General features: G+C 36.6%; 1 protein-coding gene across 5 annotated transcripts in view; it reads right to left on the bottom strand.

The window, feature by feature from the left end:
- Positions 1 to 25618, bottom strand: part of DCDC1 (doublecortin domain containing 1) — a 455963-nt gene that overhangs the window by 83483 nt on the left and 346862 nt on the right. For all 5 annotated transcript variants that reach the window (XM_072759029.1, XM_072759033.1, XM_072759030.1 and 2 more), the window contains one exon: positions 5740 to 5863. In XM_072759029.1, coding sequence (XP_072615130.1) covers positions 5740 to 5863 — 124 coding nt within the window. The remainder of the gene's footprint in view (positions 1 to 5739; positions 5864 to 25618) is intronic.

Genomic DNA, 25618 nt, shown 5'->3' on the forward strand with positions numbered 1-25618 from the left:
AATATTATCAGTTGGGGATCCCTGGGTGGCACAGCAGTTTAGCGCCTGCCTTTGGCCCAGGGCGCGATCCTGGAGACCCGGAATCGAGTTCCGCGTTGGGCTCCTGGTGCATGGAGCCTGCTTCTCCCTCTGCCTGTGTCTCTGCCTCTCTCTCTCTCTCTCACTGTGTGCCTATCATGAATAAATAAAATTAAAAAATTTTTTTAAAAATTAAAAAAATTAAAATTAAAAAAAACTAAAAATAAAAAAAAGAATATTATCAATTGCCTTTTAGAATAATATTTAACAGTGAGAACAGCATGAAATCAGTCATTAGAGCAGCTGTTATCACTGAGAAGCAGAGTTGGTATTAAAGTAGTCTGAATTACCATAAAAATAATGCCCATTGTCCATTTTTTAAAAATCTTCCCTTGGTCACATTCTTTTTTGAAGTTTCTTGTCAAAGAGTAAACAAGAGAACTTGAGTCTCACTCAGGATAGTGTTTTTTCTTTTCTTTTTTTTAAAGATTTATTCATTTTAAAGAGAGAATGAGCACAAGCAGGGGGAACAGCAGAGAAAAGGGGGAAGAGAGAGAAGCAGACTCTCTGCTGAGCACAGAGCCGAAGGCAGGTATGGGTCCCGCAACCCTACAACCCTGAGATCATGACCTGAGCTGAAACCAAGAGTTGGCCTCTTAACCAACTGAGCCACTTAGGCACCCTGCAGGATAGTTTTTCTCAGATGGATTTCTTATATTCAATATTTGACTCTATATTCAGGCCCATTCAGACAATCAGGCCAACTGACTTTCCTCATACTGACCATGGGACTGAATGAATTGGCTCAACAAACGGCCTTGATTTCTGAAGGACCAAACATTTTCTCTGAATTTTTTTTCTCCCTTCTTTGTCTTTTATTCATCAAGTCTGCCTTCCTCCTTTTCTTGTTCCTTCCCTTTTGATAGACAGCCTATACTTCTTAACCTGTAAGCTCCATGAAGGTAGCAACCATTATCTCCTTCCTTGTTCTGTCTGCATTGCCTAAATGTCTGATAAGTCATAAGGTTGAAAGATTAAATCTGGAATAAATTTAATACATATGTTTATTGTGATCAAAATGTCCTGAATCACCACAATATGAAGGCTGAATTTCCTAACTGCAGTTTATTTATATGGAAAGTCTTTTCAAGCAAAATATTAATTGCATTTAATTACACACTGATAATATCATCTTTTTGCTTAAAAAATAAATTCTGTAGAAATGAGAGTGGAAGAAAGTATAGTCCTTCAGATAAAATGGATCCAGACTTTAAATGAAATAGATTATATTTAATTTGAATAAGAACTATTTGAGTTCCCTGCTTGGTAAGTATTTTCTTCTTTCCTTAAACACCGCAAGAACTAATAGTACTCTTAGGCTAAGTCATTTTGAAATACATGATCAATTTGTCTTACTTTAGCTAATTTAGTGCCTTAGTCTTTTCCCCTTAGTTTAAAAGTGAGGACCAGAGTTTTGTTGGGGTACAGGCAGGCATATCTCTCCACCCAAAATCTGTTATTCTGCTTGAATGGCTATAGAACTTTGTAGCAGTCCATTTCTATTCCTAAGACCATTTAGTTGTCAAATCTCAGGCCATTAGCAAAAATGTATTTTTTTAATGGTAAATTTTAAAGGAATCAGGTTAACTTAGATCTCCGAATATAATTCCCATACATCATTTAAATCAATTACTTAATTAACCAAATTACATTACTTATATACTGAGGTTTAAAAATGTAAGCACAATATCTGTGAAATTTGCAATAATCATAATCTTCTCGCTTTTCCTACATAAGAAAGAACACTTTCTTGTGAGACATCCCTGTCTATCTCCCACCCCATTGGATGATGAATACTTGATATTCCAATTAAAGGTGTGCAGTTTCTGCTAACCTAAAACAATGCTCTTTTTGTTTTGTTTTGTTTTAAAGATTTTATTAGTTTACTTGACAGAAAGCACAAATAGGCAGAGTGTCAGGCAGAGGGAGAGGGAGAAGCAACTCCCTGCTGAGCAGAGAGCCTGATGCAGGACTGGATCCCAGAATCTGGGATCATGACCTTAGCTGAAGGCAGACAACCAACTGAGCCACCCAGGTGCCTCAAAACAGACTTTTCTATTTGTTTTTAAAGCTGTGTCCTTTTGTAAATGTATTCAACCAAATTGAAGTTTTAGATTTCTTACCAGAACTGTTGTGTCCTTTTAGGGACATATCTCTTCCCTTCTTCTTCCTCAACATGGTTTCTGGTAGGTGAAAGTGCAACAAACTGTATACTCTTGGGATAGGGGTCCCTGGTCTATTTGTGAGTACTTGACCTTGGTCCTCAGAGCCTCTAAGTATATTCTTCTTGTGTTCTTTGGTCACTGGGCAACCTGCTGGCATCTAAACACCACCAGTTAAGGTGTAAATTATCCTGCCTGCTTTCTCGGTTTTAGCCTGTTTTTCCTGAACTTCTGGAGAAAAGTCTACAATTAGTGCAACTCACGGTTTTTTTCTTGGCTTATTCTGGGCCTATTGGTCTCTCTGTGCCACTTCCCCACACTTGGCTCCAGTTGGCTCTCACTAGTGCTATAAACCTGAGTCTCAGACATATAATTCACCTAGCCACTGGTCAGGCTGCCCAACCCTCAGCCTCTGGTATTTTGAAGAACTCCTTTCTCACTCAACAAAACTCAGCTATCTGAACTGTTGCTTTACTACTAAATATAAGAGCATCTAAATGCACGTTTAAATTTAAGAACATCTTGGAGGCCTAAGTAATGACTTCTTGGTTTCAGACTCCATCTGTCTTTTTCCTAAAGTGCTGAGATTCATTTAATCGGTGAGGAGGCATAGGAAATTGTGATTTAAGGAGAAAGAGAAAACTTGATTGAAACCAGAAAATATGACAAAACAACCAAAAAAATCAGGAGACAATATTTAAAAAAAATCTTTAGAGCCTATCATTGACATAGTAATAAGGCAAAATATACTAGGGCCCCAGAGAGAGGTAAACAGAGTACTGAAACTGGATTTTGGTTTTAGGAAATTTGCCAAACCTCAATGAACTTGAATTTCTGTTCCCATGGTCTTGCAAAGGGAAGGACACAGAAGACAAATTTCAGAGCTTAGCCAAGGGTGGGAGACTAACAGAAAAACTCCCCTCATAAGACAAGAGTCACAAAAGGCTAAATTTCATTGAAGAGGCAAACCAGAAATAATTCCCTCCAGGTGGCTGCAAGTAAACTAGGTTGTCTCAAACATTTTCTATGTATAGAAGAGGAAAATTATCTTCATTGAGAATTCATAACACAGGCTGACCCTCACTTGTAATTTAAAATACATGACATAAAAATAAAGAGAAAAAATTAATTAACTGAAAGAAATATGCCTGGAAACATGAGCAAGCAAAAATATATAAAGAGACAAAGACATGAAAAATATGAAAGAGAGGTTAAGAGACATGGAGGTCAAAATAAGAAGCTCTAGCTTATACCTAATCAGGGTTTTCTGTAAAGAATGGAATGAGGGGATATAAGAGAGAGGATATTTGATAATGGGTGATAAATTTTCAGAAATGACGCATCCTACCAATCCATAGAGTCAAGAACTCCAAGCAGGAACAATAAAAAAAAAAAAAAATCCTCTCTCAGACATTTTGTGGTGAAGTTGAAAGTTATAAAAGGAAAGGAAAGGAAAGATACGTAAGCAATCAGACATTAAAAAAAAAAATTCCTGCCATTTGCAACGATGTGGATGGAACTAGAGGGTATTATGCTAAATGAAATAAGTCAATTGGAGAAAGACAATTACCATATGATCTCACTCATATGTGGAATTTAAGAAACAAAGCAGAGGATCATAGGGGAAGAGAGGAAAAAAATAAAACATGAGGAAATCAGAGAGGGAGACAAACTATAAAAGACTCTTAACAGTTTGAAAACAAACTGAGGGTTGCTGGAGGGGATGGAGGTTGGGGGACAGTTTAACTGGGTGATAGGCATTAAGGAGGGCATGTGATGTGATGAGCACTGGGTGTTATATAAAACTGATGAATCACTGACTAATAATACATTATATGAAACTATTAATACATTATATGTTAGTTAACTGAATTTAAATAAAAATTTTAAAAAAGATTTTATTTATTTATTCAGGGAGACACAGAGAGAGAAAGAGAGCCAGACACATAGGCAGAGGGAGAAGCAGGCTCCATGGAGGAAGCCCGATGTGGGACTCGATCCCAGACCTCCGGGATCACTCCCTGAGCCAAAGGCAGATGCTCAACTGCTGAGCCACCCAGGCATCCCAATAAAATTAAAAAAATAAAAATAAAAAAATTAGCAGTCAGAGAAAAGATAGATTACCTTCAAAGGAATAATGTTTAGAAAGATAGATGGCTGCCAGATAGCAACAATGGAAGGGAGAAATTGGTGATGACATCTTTTACTTGCTAAATGAAAATATATAAAGGAAGGCAAAACAAAGACATCTTCAGATAAATAGAAACGGAATTTGCTACCAGTAATTAAGAGAAGTGTATACTAGGAACAAGGAAAGTAATCACACGTGCAAGGACTGGGATGTAAGAAGGAATTATGACAAGAAAGGAAACAAATGGGGCTAAGTCTAAATAAATATTTGCTACCTATAACAATTTAATATTTTTTTAAAAGATAAATTTCATGACTATAATAGCATATGTTACAAATCATGTGGTTGAAGTTAAGGTTTTCTAATATTCTTGATTATTTGGGAGAAGAGTAAATACATTTGTTCACTTCAGATTTTGATCATTTACATATGTAAGGTGAAAGACTCAGAGGAATAATGAAAAAGAATGGAAATGGAGTATATAATTTCCAAACTAGTAGAGAGGAAAAATGTAATGAGAAAAAAATCAATCTAAAAGAAATAAGAACGGAGGAAAAATGAAACACAGGAAAGCCAGGACAAATAGAAAGCAAATAAAAATCCAAAATATTTGTTATGGCAATAAATAGAAAGGACCAAATCCTTTAATTTAGAGATAAAGATTGTCAGATAATTGTTTCTATACGAACTATATGCTAATTATTGGAGATCCTTCTAGAACAGAAGAATATACAAGTATAGAGAGTAAAAGGATGGAAAGAAGATATATTAAGCAAATAATAATAATAATTATTATTATTATCTGGCATATTTCTTTAAGATTTTATTTGTTTGTTTATTTATTTATGAGAGAGAGAGAGAGAACACAAGGAGAGGGAGAAACAGAAGGAGAAGCTGACTCCCCACTAAGCAGGGAGCCCAATGCAGGACTCCTCCCAGGAACTTAGGGTCACAACTCAAGCCAGGCAGATGAAGAACGGGCTAGGCCACCCAGTTGGTCCACCTGGGATATTTCTATTAGTACTGCATAACTGAGATTTATTTTACTAGAGCTAGGGAGAGTCTCTCCATAATGATAAAAGTTTCAATTCACCAGGGAGAAATAATATTTCTAAATATGTGTGTGTCTAAGAACTGAATTTCAAAATACATCAAGTAAAATTTGACAGACTACAAGATGAAATAAGTTCATTTTCATAATGGAAAACTTGAACATATCTTTCTAATGAATTGGTACAAAAACAGAATTAATTGATCTCTTGCACCTAACAACTGTAATTCAAAAGATTCATGGAAAGTTTCAGAAAAATTGAGCCCATGCTGGGCCTGAAAGGAAATCTCACCAACTCTTATGCTAAAAGATACAACCTCATTAAGTTGGCCACTGGGAAGAACTGGCCACATGTAGGTAAGCTTGTTCCAGAGAGGATTTTCAACTCTGGAATGTTTCCACTGGCCCGGCTTATTAGTTCCTTCATGTTTTATGGCCCACCTAAAACAAAATAAGAGACAAATTTATGTACTAGGCAAAGACTCAGTTTGAATTAAAAATCCAAATCTGATCATTTGCTGTGTACAAGAGACATCAAAAAAGGCAATTTTAAAACAAAAGAATCAATTTTTAAAAATCAGGAAAAATTGGCAATGTCATAACAGTGGAATGTTAGGCAAAAGTCAAAGTAAATAACCAATTTATAATAACAGTGACATAAATAACAACACTAAGAAAAAATCAAGCAAAAAACCTTTTAGACATTCAAAGAGAAACTGACATAAACACAATTATTGAGAGAGACATCATTACAAGACCAACAGATTATAAACCTCCAGGTAATTTTCCTAGAGTAACAGATAAGGATATAAACTATCAGACTAATATAACAAATATAAATATGACTATTTATCAACATTGTAGCCTACTAACAGAAAATATCTTCCTCAACAATTCTTGGGACATTTATAATATTTGTCACATACTAACAATGTAAACTTAAATACAGTTTTAAAATGAAAATTGAACAAGCCACACTTTGTGGAAAATGCATAGATTAAAATTGGATATAAATAAAAGTTTAAATTCTGCAACTGCAATCACGTAATTTAAAAAAAACATATTTTCTCTCCCCAAATACTATTATATCATATAAAGAAAAAAGTAATATGATCAATAGTGGTTTAGAAAGCAATGAAAATAAGAATTATGAAAACATAACCTAGAATTACAAAGATAAATCCATAATATTAAGTTCTTTTTTATTAAAAGTGAAATTGAGAACCTAATAAACATTCAAGTCAATTATTTTAAAGTATATATAAAATTGTCCCGTGGAAAATAGATGAAAGGAAATAATATTCAAATAGAAATAAATAAATCAGAAAATAGAACATCAGAATGATTCAAAGAAACGTTTTTGAAATAAAAAGTAGCAAATCTCTTGCAAAAAAATCTAGATTAATACAATACAAACTAAATAGGGAAACTGAGCTAAATATTTAGCATAGAAAAGATTGAAAGAGTATATTATAAACATTTGAAAGAGTATATTATGAACATGTAATAATAAATGCAAAATTTCTGATGAGATAAATGAATTTATTTTTAAACCTCATAGATTTGAGACAGAAAATAAAAAACATGCTCTCGTTCACATAACTTCACAGGTCATGGAAAAGATCATTTTCATGCTATATAAAGTATTTTAAACCATAAAGATATAGAAAACTAGTTAATTTATTCCACAAAGGAGAGATCACTGGTAATTTAGGAAGTAATACAGCAATTTTACTTAAAATTAAAGATGTAAAATTCCAAAATCAGTATTAACCAATAAAATATAACATTATGGCAAGAGAATAATCACTATATATAGATAGCTAAATCATACTGAGCCTAGAAATGAAATGATGGACATTTATTAACATATAAATCATTGATTCATGAGTGAGAATACAAGAAGCAGCCCATCACTTATACTTTCTAACATATATGATGGCCATCTGAGCCTACAAGTTTTCTGAAGTAGCCCAGCCCTATCAGAACCATCTGCAGTAATCAATCTTGCGTAAGCTTGATGGGAATTATTGGGGCCTGGGCAGTAGGGCTGGGGCGGCAGGAAAGATCTGTTCCTTACCAACACGGAACCAGGTGGAACCAGGTCGAGGGCTTTACAAGCCAGGGCTAATAGCCCCTGTATTACATTTCTCTTCTTGGTGAAATCACGTCTGAGCTATTATCCTTCCTTGCTGCATTCATATCAGTTCTTCTGTAGCCTTCCCTCTCATTTATTGAAGATTTTACTATCCTGGCTTGCTTTTGTTCTCTCACCCTCTGCTCCTGTAATCATTCAACATCTTTTAAATACTTAAGTAGACCCAACCCCTGGGTGGCTTGATGGTTGAGCATCCACCTTTGGCTCAGGGCGTGATCCTGGGGTCCTGGGATGGAGTCCCACATTGGGCTCCCCAAGGGGATCCTGCTTCTCCCTCTGACTATGTCTCTGCCTCTTTCTCTGTGTTTCTCATGAATAAATGAATAAATAAATAAATAAATAAATAATAGAATCTTTAATACATAAATAAACTGCTTAAAAATATATATCTAAGTAGACAATCCCCCCAGCTTCGTAGTGCCTCCAATGATCTTAACTCCATCTCATATCAGCTACCCTTCCCATGGACACAGACTCAAAGTGGCCATTACAAATAACTGTACCTCTTCTAAAATCTCAATTGCAAGAAGCCCACCTTATCATCACCATCTCCCTTTTCTCTAGTTCACATATTTAAATAGCCCACTCTAACAATTCTTCACTCTACCAGATGCTCCAAACCATTGTTTCTACCATCTTGTCACATTCCATACCTCCCTGCCAGGTCTACTTTTCCCTCTATACCTAGTTAGGATTCAAGGTCCAGCATTACAGCCACCCTCTTATACTGACCCATTGCCCTACTCTTTCAGCACTACAGCCACCTTCTTGTCCTGATCCATTGCCCTATTCTTCCTTCTTTGTAGTCAATTTAAAAAAATAGAAAGCAACCTTGGTCCAATTCTTTACCTGCTGTAGGTATAGAATACCTCAACAGTGGAACACTGGGTAGAAAAGCACACATAAGAAAATATGAATGGAATGACAATAAATCAACAGGGAACAGTGAAAGTAAGAGGCAGTGTGGCTATATTACAGAGTGCTGTGAGAGTCTGAGGAGTTTTTGGTTGGATTGGAGGACATTACTGTCATTTCAATTGGCAGGGAACAAAGAATGCCAAATGTCCTTCAAACTATGGGAGTGTCCTGCACAAAGAAAGTTTGTCCTGAATTCCACAGACTTTCAAATTTCCCTGTGAACATTCATGTTAGGTGAATACCTATTTATCAGAGTCTAAAATCAAACTACATTTTATAATAAGCACAGCATTTTTGTGTGACTATAATACATATTAAATTTTCTAGGAGTGCAACTCCCTCAAATACCTCAAAGAAGGAAAATTTGTTTGATGCTTCATGTGTCATTTAATCTTTTGGAAAAATTCTATCACTTATGACACTACCATTCATAACCCATGAATTGAGTCATATTGAGTCATATTGAGTCACCAATATGACACAACTGTATTATTTGGCATTTGTAGTCCACACATTTAGCTGATACTATACATTGGAAAAAGAATCTGCAAACTTACTCATGCTGTCCAATAGAGATGTACTGAGAATTTATATTGAAATATATATTACTTTTATTTTAAAATTATTTTCTTTTACTATCATTATTATTACTAGACAGGCATTTATTTCGAAATTATATTGGTATGTAGGTTATCTTAACTATGAATTTTAATTTCAGGATAGTAGAGGATCAGAACAAAATATTTGTTATACAAAGAGTGTATCAGATACAACAATGCTGACAACCACTATTTTTAAATGGACAACCACAAACCTCAAGGAGGCTCTTAGGACCTCTGGGTCATCCCTTTGCCTTCCTCCAGCCCAGTGATTCCAGGCCTCTGAGAAGCACACAATTTCCTTCTTGTTAAATCTCCCATGCCCTGCCATCCATTGCTCAGTGCTGCTGGAGATCTTATTTCACTGAGAAAATACAAGTGTTCAAAAGAGACCTTCCTTGTCCTCCCATCAGCAAATTTTCCAAACTCCCTCCCTCTAGACTCCTATACTTTGCCTGTCTTTCTGCTACAGTGGAGCAGTCTGTGCTCCAGTCTAAGGTCAAAACTTCTGCTTGTGGCCTAGATCCTTAACCTCTCTCATCTAGGACTTTGCTCTTGTCCTGCACTATTAATCTTCCTGTCCTCTGAGTCATTACATCTGCATAATATCTGACAGTCTTATAGCTTAAAAAAAAATAAAAAAAGAAACTTCTCTACACCCCTCATCCACCTCCAGTTATTGCCTTATGTCTTTGTATTGCTTTATAGCAAATACCTTAAAAGACTCATCTCCTCTTCTTCTATCCTTTTCTCTTTGACCAATTCCAATTAGATTTTTACCTCTGAAACTCCACTAAAACCACCCTGTCAGGATTTTCACATTACCAAAGTTAAAAGTCATTTCTTAAGATACACCTGAATGGCAATGTCTAACAAAAGATCATTTTTAACTTAAATACTTTCTTGACTTGACTTCGCTTCCTTGATTTCCATGAAATCACACTCTCTTGGTTTTCTCTCCTATTAGTAGCCAAAATTGTTCGTCTCCTCTTGCTTGCCAGAGGGTGGGAAATAAATCCCATGAAAATCTAGGGCTTGCTACATCAATGAAGTTTTAAGATGTCCATTGGTGTGATATAGGTAAGGATATTCCTCTAAAATAAAGGTCAAGTTGTTACATTTTGTACCTCTTACTGCATCAACAACAAAAGACACTGAATTGATGGGTCCTTTTGGGTTTTAGAAACAAAATGTACCACACTTCAGAAACACTGCTCGGACTCTTTTACCAGATATCGGGGAAGGCTGTCAATTTCAACAGGGGTTCAGAGCATGACAGGAATCTGAAGGAGGTCCAGGTGGTAGTACAAGCTTCCCTGTCTCCTGGATGGTATGACTTGGCAGATCCAATGGGCCTGGAGGTATCTAAAGTGCTGAGGATGCTGTGTCAAATCTCTAGTAAGCTCCATACTCTTACTGCAGTATAGACCCTGGCATACTCTGCAATAGGAAACAACTCTGTTTTTGAAAAATAATTCCTGGTGTATTGAAAAGCTTTTCTTGAGACTGAGAACTAGAGCATTGTATCACCAAGTGACTATGAAATCTGGACCATCCATAATGAACTGGGCGTAGTCTTATCCTTCATGTCATAAGGCAAGACAGATGCAACTACATTCTATTATACAATGGAAGAGGTACATGCAGGATCAGGCTCAAGCCAAGCCACAAGACATTAATCTATTGCAATGATTCTTTTTTTTTTTTTTTTTTTTTTATTATTTATGATAGTCACATACAGAGAGAGAGAGAGAGAGAGAGAGAGAGAGAGGCAGAGACACAGGCAGAGGGAGAAGCAGGCTCCATGCACCGGGAGCCCGACATGGGATTCGATCCCGGGTCTCCAGGATCGCGCCCTGGGCCAAAGGCAGGCGCCAAACCGCTGCGCCACCCAGGGATCCCTATTGCAATGATTCTTATCCCTTAACATACACATATGTCCTCAAGGAGATTTCTCTATAGCCCTTTGACAAAAGGATTCAAGCCTGGTTCACAAAGCAGTCAGTATGATATGTCAGTGCTGGTCGTACTGCTATGTTACAGTCCCACTTGGGTGTGGCTTCGAAGAATACTGGTGAAAAGAAATTGTCCTGTTGGGAGAGTTGTGAGTAGCACACTTGATTGTCTACTTTGTAGAAAGGTATAGATAATCAGAGCATGGATATACATTTATTCATGGACAGTGATCAATGATTTGGCCTGTTGTTCAGGAACTTCCAAAAAGCAAAACTGGAAAATCAAGAATATGAAATTCTGAGCAAAAGGTATGAAGATGAACCTACAGAGAGGACACAAAGCATGTGGATTTCATTTCTCATGTTCATGCCCACTAGAGAGCATCCATCACAGAAGAGTTTCTTAACAACCAAGTGGACAGAATGACCATTGTGGCCATGAAAATGTTTATTCATAAGGGACCCATTTTATAGGAAAAGAGGTATAACAGGAAGCCATAGGATGCACCTGTCTTACGTTGTTCTTTATTTCTTAAAAGCAGCTCACTTGATAGAATGGAGAAATGGCCTGAAAGTCTTAACTAAGGTTGAGGAAACACTTTGCAGGTTTCAGGTGTTATCCTAAAGGATCAGTAATATTCAGTGATTCCAGCAATATATGTGTTGTGTCCTCAATAGCTGGAATGTGTGGGTTCAGAAACCAATGGGTAGAGGGAGGATTGTCCCTTCTTACCATCACTCCTTATGGCCAATTTTAAAATTTGTGCTCCTGTTTCCAAAAGCAGGCTTTTTTGGGGTTAGAGTGCTAATTTTCACTGTGGGATCACTTCTTCCATAAGATACAATAAGTCTCCCACTGACTCCCAAGCCACTTTGGGCTCCTCGTGCTAGTAGATCAGAAGGTCAAGTAGATCAGAAGGTCAATAAAGGAGTGACTCTTTTGATTGGAGAACTGATCTTGATTACCATTATGAGCGAGGTTTTCTCCTACACAGTGGGGGCAAGGAGGGAGCAGAAGTCTGAAACTCAAGGACCTTGGGGGCATCAACTTAGTGCTTCCAACCGGAGTGAAAAGAGCAAATGGCCAATTGTAGCAGTCAGTCTGATAATAGCAGGGAAATCAAGAGCTGAGACCTCTCAGGGATAAAGTCTTGGATAAAGTAACTCAGACTAAGCAAAATGTTGAACAAGAATAAGAGAGATCTAGAATGGGTGGAGGAGGAGGGAGTTAATGCCTATCAATTAGTCTTAAGGTCAGCATGGGGGACTGAGACTTAATTTGCTAACCTTTTGAAAGTCGTTTTAGAAGAATGCAACAGATAACCTCGTTGAAGTGCTGAATTGTCACTTCCCCTCCTGAGACAGACTTGAGGGCATCTTGTTTCCTTATGAGATCTGGTTATCATTAGAGGTGAGGTAGATTGGAGTAGAGCAAGAGGTAGATAGACCTGGGTCCAGCTCCTGTGTCTCTTCAAGTTCACTCACCCCTCTAAGCTTCCCTGTTCACATGCTCGGTGGAGATCCTCAGCCACCAGTGTTGTCAGTTCATCTTCTCCACTTCCGACTCTCTCATCCACCTCGAGCGAGCTGAGTGAGAGGGCCAGGTTGGCATAACCTCCTTAATACCCACTGAATAGGGAGACAGAGTGGCTCCATGTCCCAGATCTAACAGTTCTGTCCACTATTTCAGGATGCAGATAAAACAATACACCATGAAGCATGGGATCTGGCTTCCCCAATGACCTGAAAAGGCCCTGGGAAGGTCAGTAACATAACCCAGAGATAAGGGGGTGGTCAATGTCTCCAGGGGTGCAGTTTGATTATTGACATCCCAGAGAAAAGAAGAAGTCAATAAATAAATCCCTTTCCCTTTCTCACCAAGACACAGTGGTTGTACAAACCTAGTTGAAGATATCCCAAAGTGAGATTACTTAGAAAACTATGGCCACCTCCCTAATCCTTCAGCTAGTATCTTATTTCCCTCTTTCCATGCCAGATTCCCTTTTTTCCTTCCACTTTTGCTGACCTAGGACTGCACCTCCTGATAAAACCTTAGCATATGTAAATGCTGCCCCAGGCTATTGTTTTCTAGGACACTAGAATGAAAACATCAAAAAGGGTAGGGAGAGGTCATTTAAATCTCTAGCCAGCCATACTCGCAGGTAGGGAAACTTTTCAGAAAAGAATCTAAACTGAATTTAAACAATATCTTTGCAAAGTGGTTGGGTTGAGATTTAATGATCAAGTGTAAGTATTAAAAAATAGAACTTCAACCATATTATACCCATGCTTATAATTCCTAGAAGCACATTTGTATGGATAGAAACTTATCGTTCTGTTTAATCCTAAGGTTTTTCAAGACAGGATAAACATTCATTCTTCTAGTTTCAGTTCCTATATAACTTCAGCCCATCAGAGCATCTATAAAAGGAGCTGGTCAAGTTCAACTTACACTGATAATAAACATTCACATAGAGCAAAGGCCATTAGACTTCAGAGCTCCAGCACAGTATGAGCTTTTATGCAGAAGCAATAGACGTCTTAATATTCTATTTTATAAATGAAAAGCTGACAGACCCTTAACTGTAATGGCACCAGCAGGCCGAGCTGTAATGACTGTACATGTGCATAACATAAATTAGAACTTTACAGCATTGTTAAGGACTCCAGAATCTTAATTCTTGAAAGCCTACACTAGGTGGAGACAGTGATTCATGCAACGCTTGCAGGCAGTCTCTCGGGCCCCTGAAGAATTTATCTCTATTTAATATTTTCCCTTTTTCTCTTCAGTGTGAAAAAGGATATTCTTGAACAATTAGGTGTTTTTAATAGAAGCATCATATAAAACAAAATACCTCAGGCTTTGGAAAGACCTTCTTGAAAACACACACACATAAACACACCCTACAAGGCAGCTAATAAGGTTCAAAGGCAAATTTATTTAATTTAAAATAATGTTTGTATTAACCCTGCTTTTTCACTAAAGGTAAAATTCTAATTAGGGTACTTTATGGGTAGCTACACCCCATGGATAGAAGTATGACCAAACTTAAAAATACCCTCGTGGATTTATCTGAGCCTAAAAGATAAAAAATCAGGATCATTCAACATTTCAGTTGACATATACTTTCTCCTCAAAAACTAGGTCCAGGATTGATCATGTCAATTTCAGTCTGATTAATGGACATACAGTTCCACCAAAATGCTCTATTCGATTAATCTCATAAAGGTAGGGGAAACAAAAACACTTCAGATAATGATTTTGGAGTCCAGTGCCTTTGATGGAACTTCAGTGTGTTGGCAGGCTATGAGAAATTCTGCAAGACTGTACAGAAAGGTATTATTTTACCCTCTTAGAAATCAATAGTAAAATAAAAACAAACCTAAATGTGTTGCATTTGAAGAGCAAACTGTCTTTTTCATATTCTATCAGGACACAATTATATCATTTCCACCAATGTAATAAACATAGTAATAAAATATGATATAATATATAATTTGGACCTGATAGAGTAAATAATAAATACTCTAGCAAATCCCAACTCAAATCAGCAGTGCCTAACAAACATGCATGTAAAAATTATCAGATTCATATCCCACAACTGTCAGGGAAGCTCTTTATCTCTTTGCTTTGCATGAAGACCTATTTATTTATTTAACTGGTCACTTTCAGTTTTTAAGGTCATCTAGCCACAGATTAGACCACTTAGAATTCATCCATAATTAATTTTAAATTGCATGGTTCCTCAGAAACAGCAAATAGCACATTATTCATATAGAATGCTAATATATTTCATACATTGATTTTGATAGAAAGCAGTTTGTAAGACTAGCTTTAAGTACCTCATGTCTGAAAAAAAAAGGATAGGAGAGAGAAATGGGTAGCTTATAAATAATATTAATAACAACAGCAGCTACCTACTTAGATGGAATTTAATAATACCCCAACAGATTGCCATGGATTTGAACTGTTTTAAAGCTTTGTGTGGTGCTAATGCTCTAGACAGAGAACAAACCAGTACCATACACACAAGCTAATTATTTTAAATACTGCATAAAAGTTAAAAGAAACTTGGAACCATCAAATATAATTCTCTAGTCTTATACCAATACCATTGCATGAAATATTTTAAGCTATATCTATTTTGCAATTTGTGCTGAATATTAAAGGTAAATTTAATAGTCTATATAAGTAATTATTTTTAAGATTTAAATTTTAAATAACTTTACCCCCATCAGAAGCAAGACACTGAAGATTGGAGCATCATTAATTTACAAGCCAACATTTACAAAAACCAAGCAAATTTTCCACATTAACATTACCCTGCTTTATTCCTGGAATATTTTGTACAAACTAATAAATATAGTTGGAATTTGTTCACCTGTCATATATTCTCATTTACCCCATCTCTTTACAATATTTTGATAACTAGCAAGGTACTTAAGACAAACTGGATTTAAATGGTAAAAAGGGGCCACAAAAAACTTTATGACCACGTTTCCATCTTGCATAACTAGGAATGTCTAAGAATGAGAAATTGTTCTAAAATTGCACTGAAAATACTAATTTCATAACAATTTCCATAATTTTATATTATATTCCTCTCAGGTGAAGATCATTAATTAAGCTGAAGACAATTAAGCCCTTTAACATAATCCAAAGTTATTTTTTAAGATCACTAATGAAATATGGTGGAAACCTATAGTACATTAATGGTAATTGCCAGCAATATGTATGTATTTAGTGTAGAAAAATAAATGGATATACAGATGGATATAAAGTGAAATGTGACATCTCTTGCAACTTTGCTTTTTAAAATAAGTCTTTGACCTGCTCTATTTTGTTTTGCTTTTCTAGTTGGTTGAGCTTCCTGGTTATTTAGATTCTAGATACATAGAAGTAATCTATATTCAGCACTAAAAACCTATCATTATCTCCCATACTCAGAGAGTTTCATACTTGTGTAAAAGCAAAGTTCTCTTTGCAACTACAGTAAAATCTCTATCAAGTGCAAGATTTGTAAACAAGTAAAAAAGAAAATTCCATTCTTTTTTGAACAATACTTGCTTATAGTGGAGCCCCAAGTGATCTGTGCAATTCCTGAAATCTGTTTCACTTATCACATATCTGGGCCTGATAGGTTAGGTTTGGTATCCTAGCTCTTTGAGAGATAAGCTCTCTAAAGTTCTTGTATTGATTTTTTGTGCAAATAAGACAAATGAACAACTGTCTATTGAGTGCCTGCTCTTTCTCCCCAACTCTATGCTAGGCACTATAGGGAATCCAAAAAAGGTTAGAGGGCTTCTGCCTTCAGGAAAGGTGCTGCATTTTAAGAATAAGCAAAAATTATATATCAGGGTAAGTTTTTTGAAAACAATACAACATTTTTTAAAATGGCACTCTCAATAGAAGTACAACAGTACAGCTAATGAAAGAAAATAAAATGAGATTTGTATCATGCAAAGAAACTTTTAAGGGGTAGGGAATCTTTAAAGGACGGTTGAATTTTATTTTTTTTAAGATTTTATTTATTTATTTGGGAAAGGAAAGAGAGGGAGCAGGAGAGGGGCAGAGGGAGAGACAGACAGAGAGAGAGAGAGAGAGAGAGAGAGAGAGAATCTCAAGCAGATTCCCACTGAGCATAAAGCCATAAAAGGGGCTTGATCTCACAACCCTGAGATCATGACCTGAGTCAAACTCAGGAGTGTTTGGGATAATGAAAAAGAAAACAAATGCCATTTCAAAAAATGTAGAAAGAATGGAATCTTTATGTATCATATAATAACTGCAAAATACATGATTCTTTGAGTAAAAGCACAGAGTTCTAGCTAGAAGAGAGTGATTTATATCTATAGCCTTTCATTTCCCAGTCCTTGTTATGTCTAGCCAATTCTTTTGCTTAAAATATTTCACCATGTAAAGCTCTTGATAACTTCTATTCATCCATATCAGGAAGGAATCGTTATCTTCCAAATAATTCTCCTTTCCTTCAGTAGTAATCAGTTTTTAGATGGGCACATGGCTACCCAGCTAAAGACAAGATTTGTTTGCATTTCGGTATAGCTATGTAGCAAAGTTCTGGTCAAATGAGCTCAGTGGATATGCTGCGTACTGATCATCAGCTCCTGTTCTGTCCTATACTTCCTTTAATGTCCACCCGCTGGTTTATGCAATGGCAAACTTCTCTGATTTCTTTAAGAAATGCTCTTAGATGGATCCCTGGGTGGCGCAGCGGTTTGGCGCCTGCCTTTGGCCCAGGGCGCGATCCTGGAGACCCGGGATCGAATCCCACATCGGGCTCCCGGTGCATGGAGCCTGCTTCTCCCTCCGCCTGTGTCTCTGTCTCTCTCTCTCTCTCTGTGACTATCATAAATAAATAAAAAAATTAAAAAAAAAAAAAAAGAAATGCTCTTAGAGGCAGGGATGATAGCTCTTCAAAAATATTGGCATTAAACTGATGGACCTCAGTTGCCTGATCTAAAGGTGATACAGTACAGCTTCCCAGGAAATCATGGGATGGACTCTAGTCATCATATATCACTACTCAGGATGAGTCCACAGAGATTATAGTCATGAGGAAGTGAGTGATAGCTTTCATAAGTAATTCCTCTTCAGAAATATTTTTCCAAACAGCTTTTAAGATCTACAGATGGTCTATTGTGAGTCACATTCTAGTTTGGCATCAAACAAAATTCCTGAAAAACAGAAGAGAAAAATGAAGAACCAGTAACTGAGAGGGAAAGAAGAAACAGTTAAGGATCCAAATGGAAAAGTCAAAAACAGTTTTCTAGAGAAATGAAATGATGAGATATGAGAGCACTGGAAAAAGAATAAATATCAATAGGAAGCTTACAAATGTAACCAAATAACAAGGATCTTTTGCCTAAAGTCAGTTTTGGGGAGCACCACCCAACACATTTTCACATTTATGCTGCTGGGTGCTAGAAATCCAGGAACTGACACATTTCTATCCCCGTAGAGTCTCAGCTTGGTGAGAGGATGATGAGACACAAGTGACCAGGGTGATCAATCATGGGGTTTATACAAGGTACTACAAGGAACTAACCAGAGAGTCACTGAGTATTCTTGAAGGGTGCATAGTGTATGGAGTGGAAAAGGTCAGTGTGGAGGAAATAGGAGGTTGATTTCCCAGGACTCAGAGTCTGGCCTATAGGACATACTCTGCCCACTTACTAATGAATGAATGAACTAATTTGGATTATATTTAAAAATCTAGCTAGTTAACTCTAGGTTTCCAATTCTCCATATATTTATAGTCAAAATTCTTGTATTCTTAAATCTAAAGTGAGAGAATATAAAAATTCAAGATTTCCCTTACATATAAGTAGAGTAAGAGATAACTTGCACAGTATGATTCAGCAGATAACAGATAACAGAATGGCCCCCTACTCAAAATTATCTCATGAGACTAGGTCCTGAAGTTCCATCATTACCATACAATCTCTTTATGCTCGAATGAGTATTTATTTAGTTGTTTGGCCAAGGCCTCAGTAAGATTTGCAAAACAAAGGTCAGTCCATTATAATTTGTGGTAGATTGAATAAAGATATTCATGTACTAATCCCTCAAACATGTACATGCTACTTTATAGGCAAAAATAGATACTGCATGGGATGCCTGGGTGGCTCAGCGGTTGAGCATATGCCTTCAGCTCAGGGGGTGATCCTGGGCTTCAGGAATCGAGTCTCACATCAGGCTCCCTATGAGGAGCCTGCTTCTCCCTCTTTGTCTCTGCCTTTCTCTCTGTGTTTCTCAAGAATAAATAAATAAAATCTTTAAAAAAAAAAAGATATTGCAGATGTGATTAAGTGAAGGATTTTGAGATGGAGAGATTATCCTGAATTACTGGAGTGGGCCCTGAATGTAATCACCAGTGTTTTATAAGAGAAGACAGAGAAAGATTTGGCCCTACAGAAGAGAAGAAAACATAACCATGGAGGAAGGAGAGATTAGAGTGATAAGGCCACAAACCAACAACGTCAGCAGTTACCAGGGCAAAGGATGGATTTTTCTCTTAGAGCCTGCAGAGTACTTGGCCTTGTTAATACCTTGATTTCAACACAGTGATACTAATTTGGGACTTCTGGCTTCCAGGTTTGCGAGGGAAAAAGTTGCTTTAACCCAAGTTTGTGATAATTTGTTATAGCAGGCATAAGAAATTAATACATAATCTTCAAATAAGTTACAAATATCAATGCTAATTGTTCCTGTGTTTTAGAATAAGTTTGTGAGTATAAAAATAGAGGACATTTTATCATTTATATATCCCTCTCCAAATTGTCTTTTTTACCATAGACCTTTTTTGGGATGGTTTTCACTCATTTCTTTTTATTAAAAGAAAGTTATTAAAAAGTTATAAAATTATAATCAGACTATATATAAAATTTTATGTCCTGTATCAGGCCCTGGGCCGAAGGCGGCACTAAACCGCTGAGCCACCCAGGCTGCCCAGTGTAGAGATTACTTAAATAAACAAAGTTTATAAAATAAAATGAAATTTCTTAACTCTGATTCAGGAAGTAACCAAAAAAAAAAAAAAGTTCTCTGATATAGAAGTATCCATATCAATTATGAGTATCTACCTACTTTGGCATGGATCTAAAGACTTAGTGTGACCTCAGGACCGTCTGGATTCAGTACTTCTGTACATTGGAACTTTTTTCTTTTAAAGATTTTATTTATTTATTCATGAGAGACACAGAGAGAGAGAGAGAGACAAAGACACAGGCAGAGGGAGAAGCAGGCCCCTCTCAGGGAGCTCAATGTGGGACTCAATCCCTGGACCCCAGAATCACACCCTGAGCCCAAGGCAGATGCTCAACCACTTGAGCCACCCAGGCGTCCCTGTACATTGGACCTTTTTAACAAGATCCACTTGAGACATAACCAACAACTAACTACTTGGTTAATTTTCTATTCACTTCCTAAGCTGCAAAGTTTATGAGGACAAGGATCCTGACCACCTTGCACATGGCTGTGTTCTCAAAATCTGGCACAGTATCTCAGAATGGGAGACACTAAATAAAATTTCTTATAATAATAGAGGAGTAAAGGTTAGAGGGGACAGTTATCTAGTTTAGAGTTCAAAGGCTCTAAAATTAGAGTTCTTACCTCTATATTTAAAGGTAATTAACTCCTTAGGATCTTTTAAAAATACATGCATAATCATCAAGCACCTACATTTAATATATGTACATAACTGTGCTAAATTTTGTGGAGATTTAAAGAGAAATAGCGTAATGTTTGACCTTCCTATCTGGATGGACAGGGTATAAATGGTGAAATATGATTCCACACAGCTATGCTGTCCAATATAGTAGCCACTAATCACATGTGGCTCTTTAAACATAATTTGAATGAACTAACATTAAGTAAAATAAAAAATGTATTCATTAGGCATACTAGCCACATTAGAAGTGCTCAATAGCACAACACTGCAATATAGCAGAAGATGTGAGAGGCAGATAGTTTGTCAGAAGTGGAGAGTAGAAGGATATCAATGAGGGACAGCCAGTTTGAACTGATCCTATGGGACAGAACCATTAATGACTTAAAGAAGAAAAGTAAAAGCTTTTTGTTGGAAATTTAAAGAATGATTTAAGAAGCAAGCAGATCAGGAAACTTTCTGGCCATATAAATGGCCTCAGTTGCCTAAATGTATTTAACCAACCACATGAAGTGGCAAATGTTTAATTTTTTTAAAAATTTTATTTATTTATGATAGTCACACACACAGAGAGAGAGAGAGAGAGAGAGGCAGAGACACAGGCAGAGGGAGAAGCAGTCTCCATGCACTGGGAGAGTGGCAAATGTTTAAATGCTAAATCCTCAAATAAAATTGTATTACAGAACCCCTTTGGTCAATGCTAGATATAAACTCAACTGAAGACCCCTCTCTTTCTATCCCTCTTCCCCTTTCTTTCAGTTCTGCTACTGTGATTGCTGCAAGAACATTGGCATGGCCTCTGTTCTGGGATCAGGCCTCTGTTCTGGGATCCCACAAATCACTATGGAGAAGCATTTAACTCATAAGCGCTTTAATATTATGTTACTTTCCAAATTAAGTCATAATGAAAGCATTAAAATCAGGTAGACATTCATTAGTACGATTACCTGGCCCACCCAGATATACTTAAATAACATGGGAAGCTGCACAAATCTTGCATTTCTGCACTACCCTTTAGGTGTGATGAAAAACTGAGCTCATGACAAGGGAAGCTTCAGTGCATCTCACCAACTGCTTTTTAATGTTTTCTTTTCATTACTGTGACCAAGAGTGGATGGGGAATACATTCCCTTTCCAAGGTGGGGAGGTCCAGATGATTTCTACTCTTGAATCTGAGAGGAACATAGGGACTACTTTATCTAACTTCTCATTTCTCAATGAAAGAAAGAGGTCCCGTAAGACTTATTCAGTTCATACAAGTCATAAGTCTTAAGAAGAGCTCATAGTAAACTCAGATTCCTACAGCTCTGTGAATCACACAATCCACGTGGGGGAAAAAATGCCTCTGGACATATTGAGCCTTGAATGCCCAGGAAGTAACCAGGTTTGTGCTATAATTTTAACAATTCAGTTCAAGTGTGGCTGCCAATAAGTTTGTTGAGTGAACTGTTAAAAACAGGATGTAAGATGGACTTACTTGTGTTCTATCACAGCAAAATTGAGAACTTCACTCTGAGAGACAAGAAGTAATAGCAATTTCCCATTGTCTCTGAGTCTCTCTAAAGGGTCCTTATATTTTCCTTCTAATGCAGGACTTTATACAAAGAAGACTCTGAGCAAATACACATGTGAACAATCATACATCTGCCATAGCATGATACTATAGGAAGCATAAAATTCTGCGTATAAGAAATGATGTCCATTTCTACTAGACATAAGGATTTGGTCTGTTTTGTTTGAGTGCAATCCAGTGCCTAAAACAGAATCTGGTACAGAGTCTACACTGAATAAACATTTGTAGAATGCAGCAAAAACTATAGTCTTGGGCAACCAAGGGCTTTGCCCTGGACCTCACTTTTTCTCTTTTCCTGCTTCTCTCAGTGGGTAAGGAGTCCTTAGAGCCAAGAGGAGGTGCCCGCCCACCTCGAGTCTCTGTGTCTCCTCCCCACTTCTAGCCCATTCTCTGAGACCTCAGGGTTCCCTGGCCAAACAGTCCCAAACTTGCTTCCAGGGATAGGAACAACCTCCTCCCTCATTCTATCTTGAGAGCAGATTGTTGCTGATGTACAGTGACTAGTACTGAAAGTGTCCAAAGGATAGCTCTGTCTGGGTGGGACAAAGAATGGACATGTGTTTTTATCCCAATCCTGTACATTTTAGAAGAGAGTTGGTTGAATAAGTGAATGGATGTAGGGAGGGATAAATGAATGCAAACAGTGCCCTTACAAAAGTCACTAAAATATAATAGGGAAAGAGAAAAGAATGGGGCACATGGGCTTTCCCAAATGTTCTGAAAATGGCTAATTTTGTCAAGTTGGACAAGGACCTCTTTTATTGCTTTTAATGTCCATATCAACAGTAACAACATTGTCCAGGAAAAAATGGTGAATGTTCATGAGATACCTGATGTTGCCAAAGAAAGCCGTTCTTTAACTTTCAGTTTGAAAATGACACAAAATGTAGATTTTAAAAATAAAGTCCTTTAATGAAATGAAATCTTAAGATGTGTCACTTAAACTCAAAATAGGTTTAAGCTTCAACTATAAGAAGAAAATTATAAATTCACAAAAATAAAGCATTTTCTCTTGACAGGGCTCCACCTGGCACCAGACCTGGTACCTAGAGGTGCCCACCAGGCATTTGTCAGCAGAGCTGAGTGGATGAGAACAAGCATTTTGATGCCAGACCCCTGGGATTAAATCTTGGCTTCACCTCTGATTAGCTGGGTGACCTTGGGCATGTCACTCTTGGGATAACTAGATACCTACTTCAGGGAGTTGTTACAAAGATTAAACACATCATTATTTGTAAAAGAATAGGACGATGTCTGGCTCTTAGCACTCTGAAAGGGCTGACTTCCAATGTTAAATGTTATGTTATTATTAAATGACATTAAGCAATGTATGGTCCATATTGTTAGCTCTTCTTACTGTATACCAAATTATATTTAATCTTAAATTAAATATTAAAAAAGACATGGTGTCTAAGTGTTGGTCGATTTAAATTTCCTGTTCTCTAAGCGATCTAGGAAGCAACTCTGGTAATAACAGTAGATTTCAACCATCTCAAAATATTTTTAGTGTGTTGCCACAATCGACTTTGGTTAATGTAATATTAATTCAATGGGAGTTTTTTAAGTCAGCAGGTGGAAAAGCTGTGTTTTAACTTTGCTTCCCTGGCTAATGAAGATGTGTTCAACGTTTCAATCATTTAAAATCTATGCTAAAGTTATAGAATAATAAGAAGGAACCTAACCTCCATCTGTACTAGAATGCGCATACAAACCACACACTGAGAACACCAAAGCAGCTGGAACATAGAAACCAAGGAGCAACAAAGATAAATGGATCATAGAAACTGTAAAGATGATAATATTAATGCCTTTTGTCTACCTTTTAGAGTGAATATGGCATCACTCATAATTGTTCTTATTTAAGAAAAGTTTAGGATTTTACTATTTTCCTTTAGCTAAACCTGAATTCTTAATCTTGAATATTCACATAAATTCCATGTGTGAAAACACATGCATATTAATGACACACTAAGAGTCCAAAGGATTTCTATTTGAGGGGGGCTCTCAGTTTCGGATTGTTTTCCTCATTATTGCTATTGTTTTTCTTAAAGAATCTTTTGTTAAGAAGACACTTTGCAACTTCTTCAACAGTGACCTAAAGTTACACACCACTGAGCAAAAACCTTCAAATCTTAACATAATTTTAACGGGATATGCAAATTTATTATCAGAAATGTCAGTAACACAATGAAATTAATATACAATATCCACTAAACTTCATAACACTGCCTCCTTTTCACACAAATCAGACTGATTTGAAAGATAAGCAGTTGTTTGAAAATTAATAGCAACATTCTTTTGTTTCATTTTATGCAGCTTTAAAGACCAAAGGAGCCTTAGGAATTAATTGTAGGCTTCTAATAAACACAATGATGTAATGACGTATTTAACATTACTGTTTTTTGTTTGATTCCAAATAAATTGTAGATTTTTTCTGGTGTGATACTAAAACAATTACCATTTTGCAAAAAGGATAATTAATCTGCAATTTTTCACATTAGATCATATATCTCTAAAGAGTGCCCACGGATTTGATAGTCTTCAGCTGCTGTGTATTTATTTTTCATTTTTTCTACTGATGTACCGCCCCATCAGTGCTGACATTTAAATGAGTGAGTATTCAACACAAATGTGATCATTTGTACAGCATCCAATGCGGCCCCATACTGAGATGATTGCTTCTGGGAGCCATCCACGGGTTCTCAAATAGGGGGAAAAAGCCAGGCAAAATTTTATCAATTTACATTTTTCTGTGATTAATTTTTATGCAAATAAGGGCCCGACCGTGCTCCCATCTCACCTGAATCATCCGGATCATCAAAGACAAATTGAGCATCACTTATTTAAAAAATAGGCTTTAAACTACTCTACAGCTGTGTTGGAAAATGCTAAGAGCGGGGCATGAACTTCTCTAATATAACAGGAATAGATAAGAAAATGCCTTTTATGTGCATTTTGTACACAATACCATAAACATGGAACTTAACAAAATCCTGCCCCCAAAAACAATTGCCTTAGCTTTGAATACCCTCTGGTCTTTATAAACATTCAGCAACAGGACACATGACAGTGTGTGAAGCAACATTTCCCCAATTTCTGAATGAATAATCAGAAGTGTTTCCCATTAAGTGAATATACTGACCAACATTCTACTGCTTCTGGATGAAAGTGTCTAATAAATAGAGTAAATATATAGGGGAAACAGAATGTCGCAGAATTAAATGACAAATTTGAGTTTGTGGCTTAGGGGGCTTACAACGTTAGTATTCTGTTGCATAAAATTGACATACCACTTTTAGATCAAATCTATGCAACTATTTCTAAATTCACCAAACTTCCACTAAAATAATAGAATTATTTAGTTTGCATTTTGAATCCACCAGAGATTATAAAAATATAAAATATTGCATTTTTTCAAATGAGAAGATTCTTCATATTTATGAACTATAAATAATGTTTTCCATGATATCTGGAATCAAGTTAACAGTGCAATTCATATAAATAAATTGTCACAGCTTACAAATGCCACCTCAGCAGTAACTAAGTTCAATTTGTTATGTTTTAGGAAAAGCTATATTTTCTCACATGGCGTCTTTTAAAAGTGTGCTTAGAGTTTTATATACATGACTCAGTTATCAAAATCTTCCCAGATGTCTCTTTCTCTCACTCATGAAAATAATCGCCAGAGCAGAAATAAATTGTTGACAATTCTGTGAGAATGGAAACAGACCACAGGGGGTAAAAATCTGGTTATCTGAATGGGCGATATAATCGAAGGTTCAGCTAAGCTAAGGGAATTTCAACA

The sequence above is a fragment of the Vulpes vulpes genome, chromosome 5 (genome assembly GCF_048418805.1).
Source record: "Vulpes vulpes isolate BD-2025 chromosome 5, VulVul3, whole genome shotgun sequence".
NCBI classification, from domain to species: Eukaryota; Metazoa; Chordata; class Mammalia; order Carnivora; family Canidae; genus Vulpes; species Vulpes vulpes.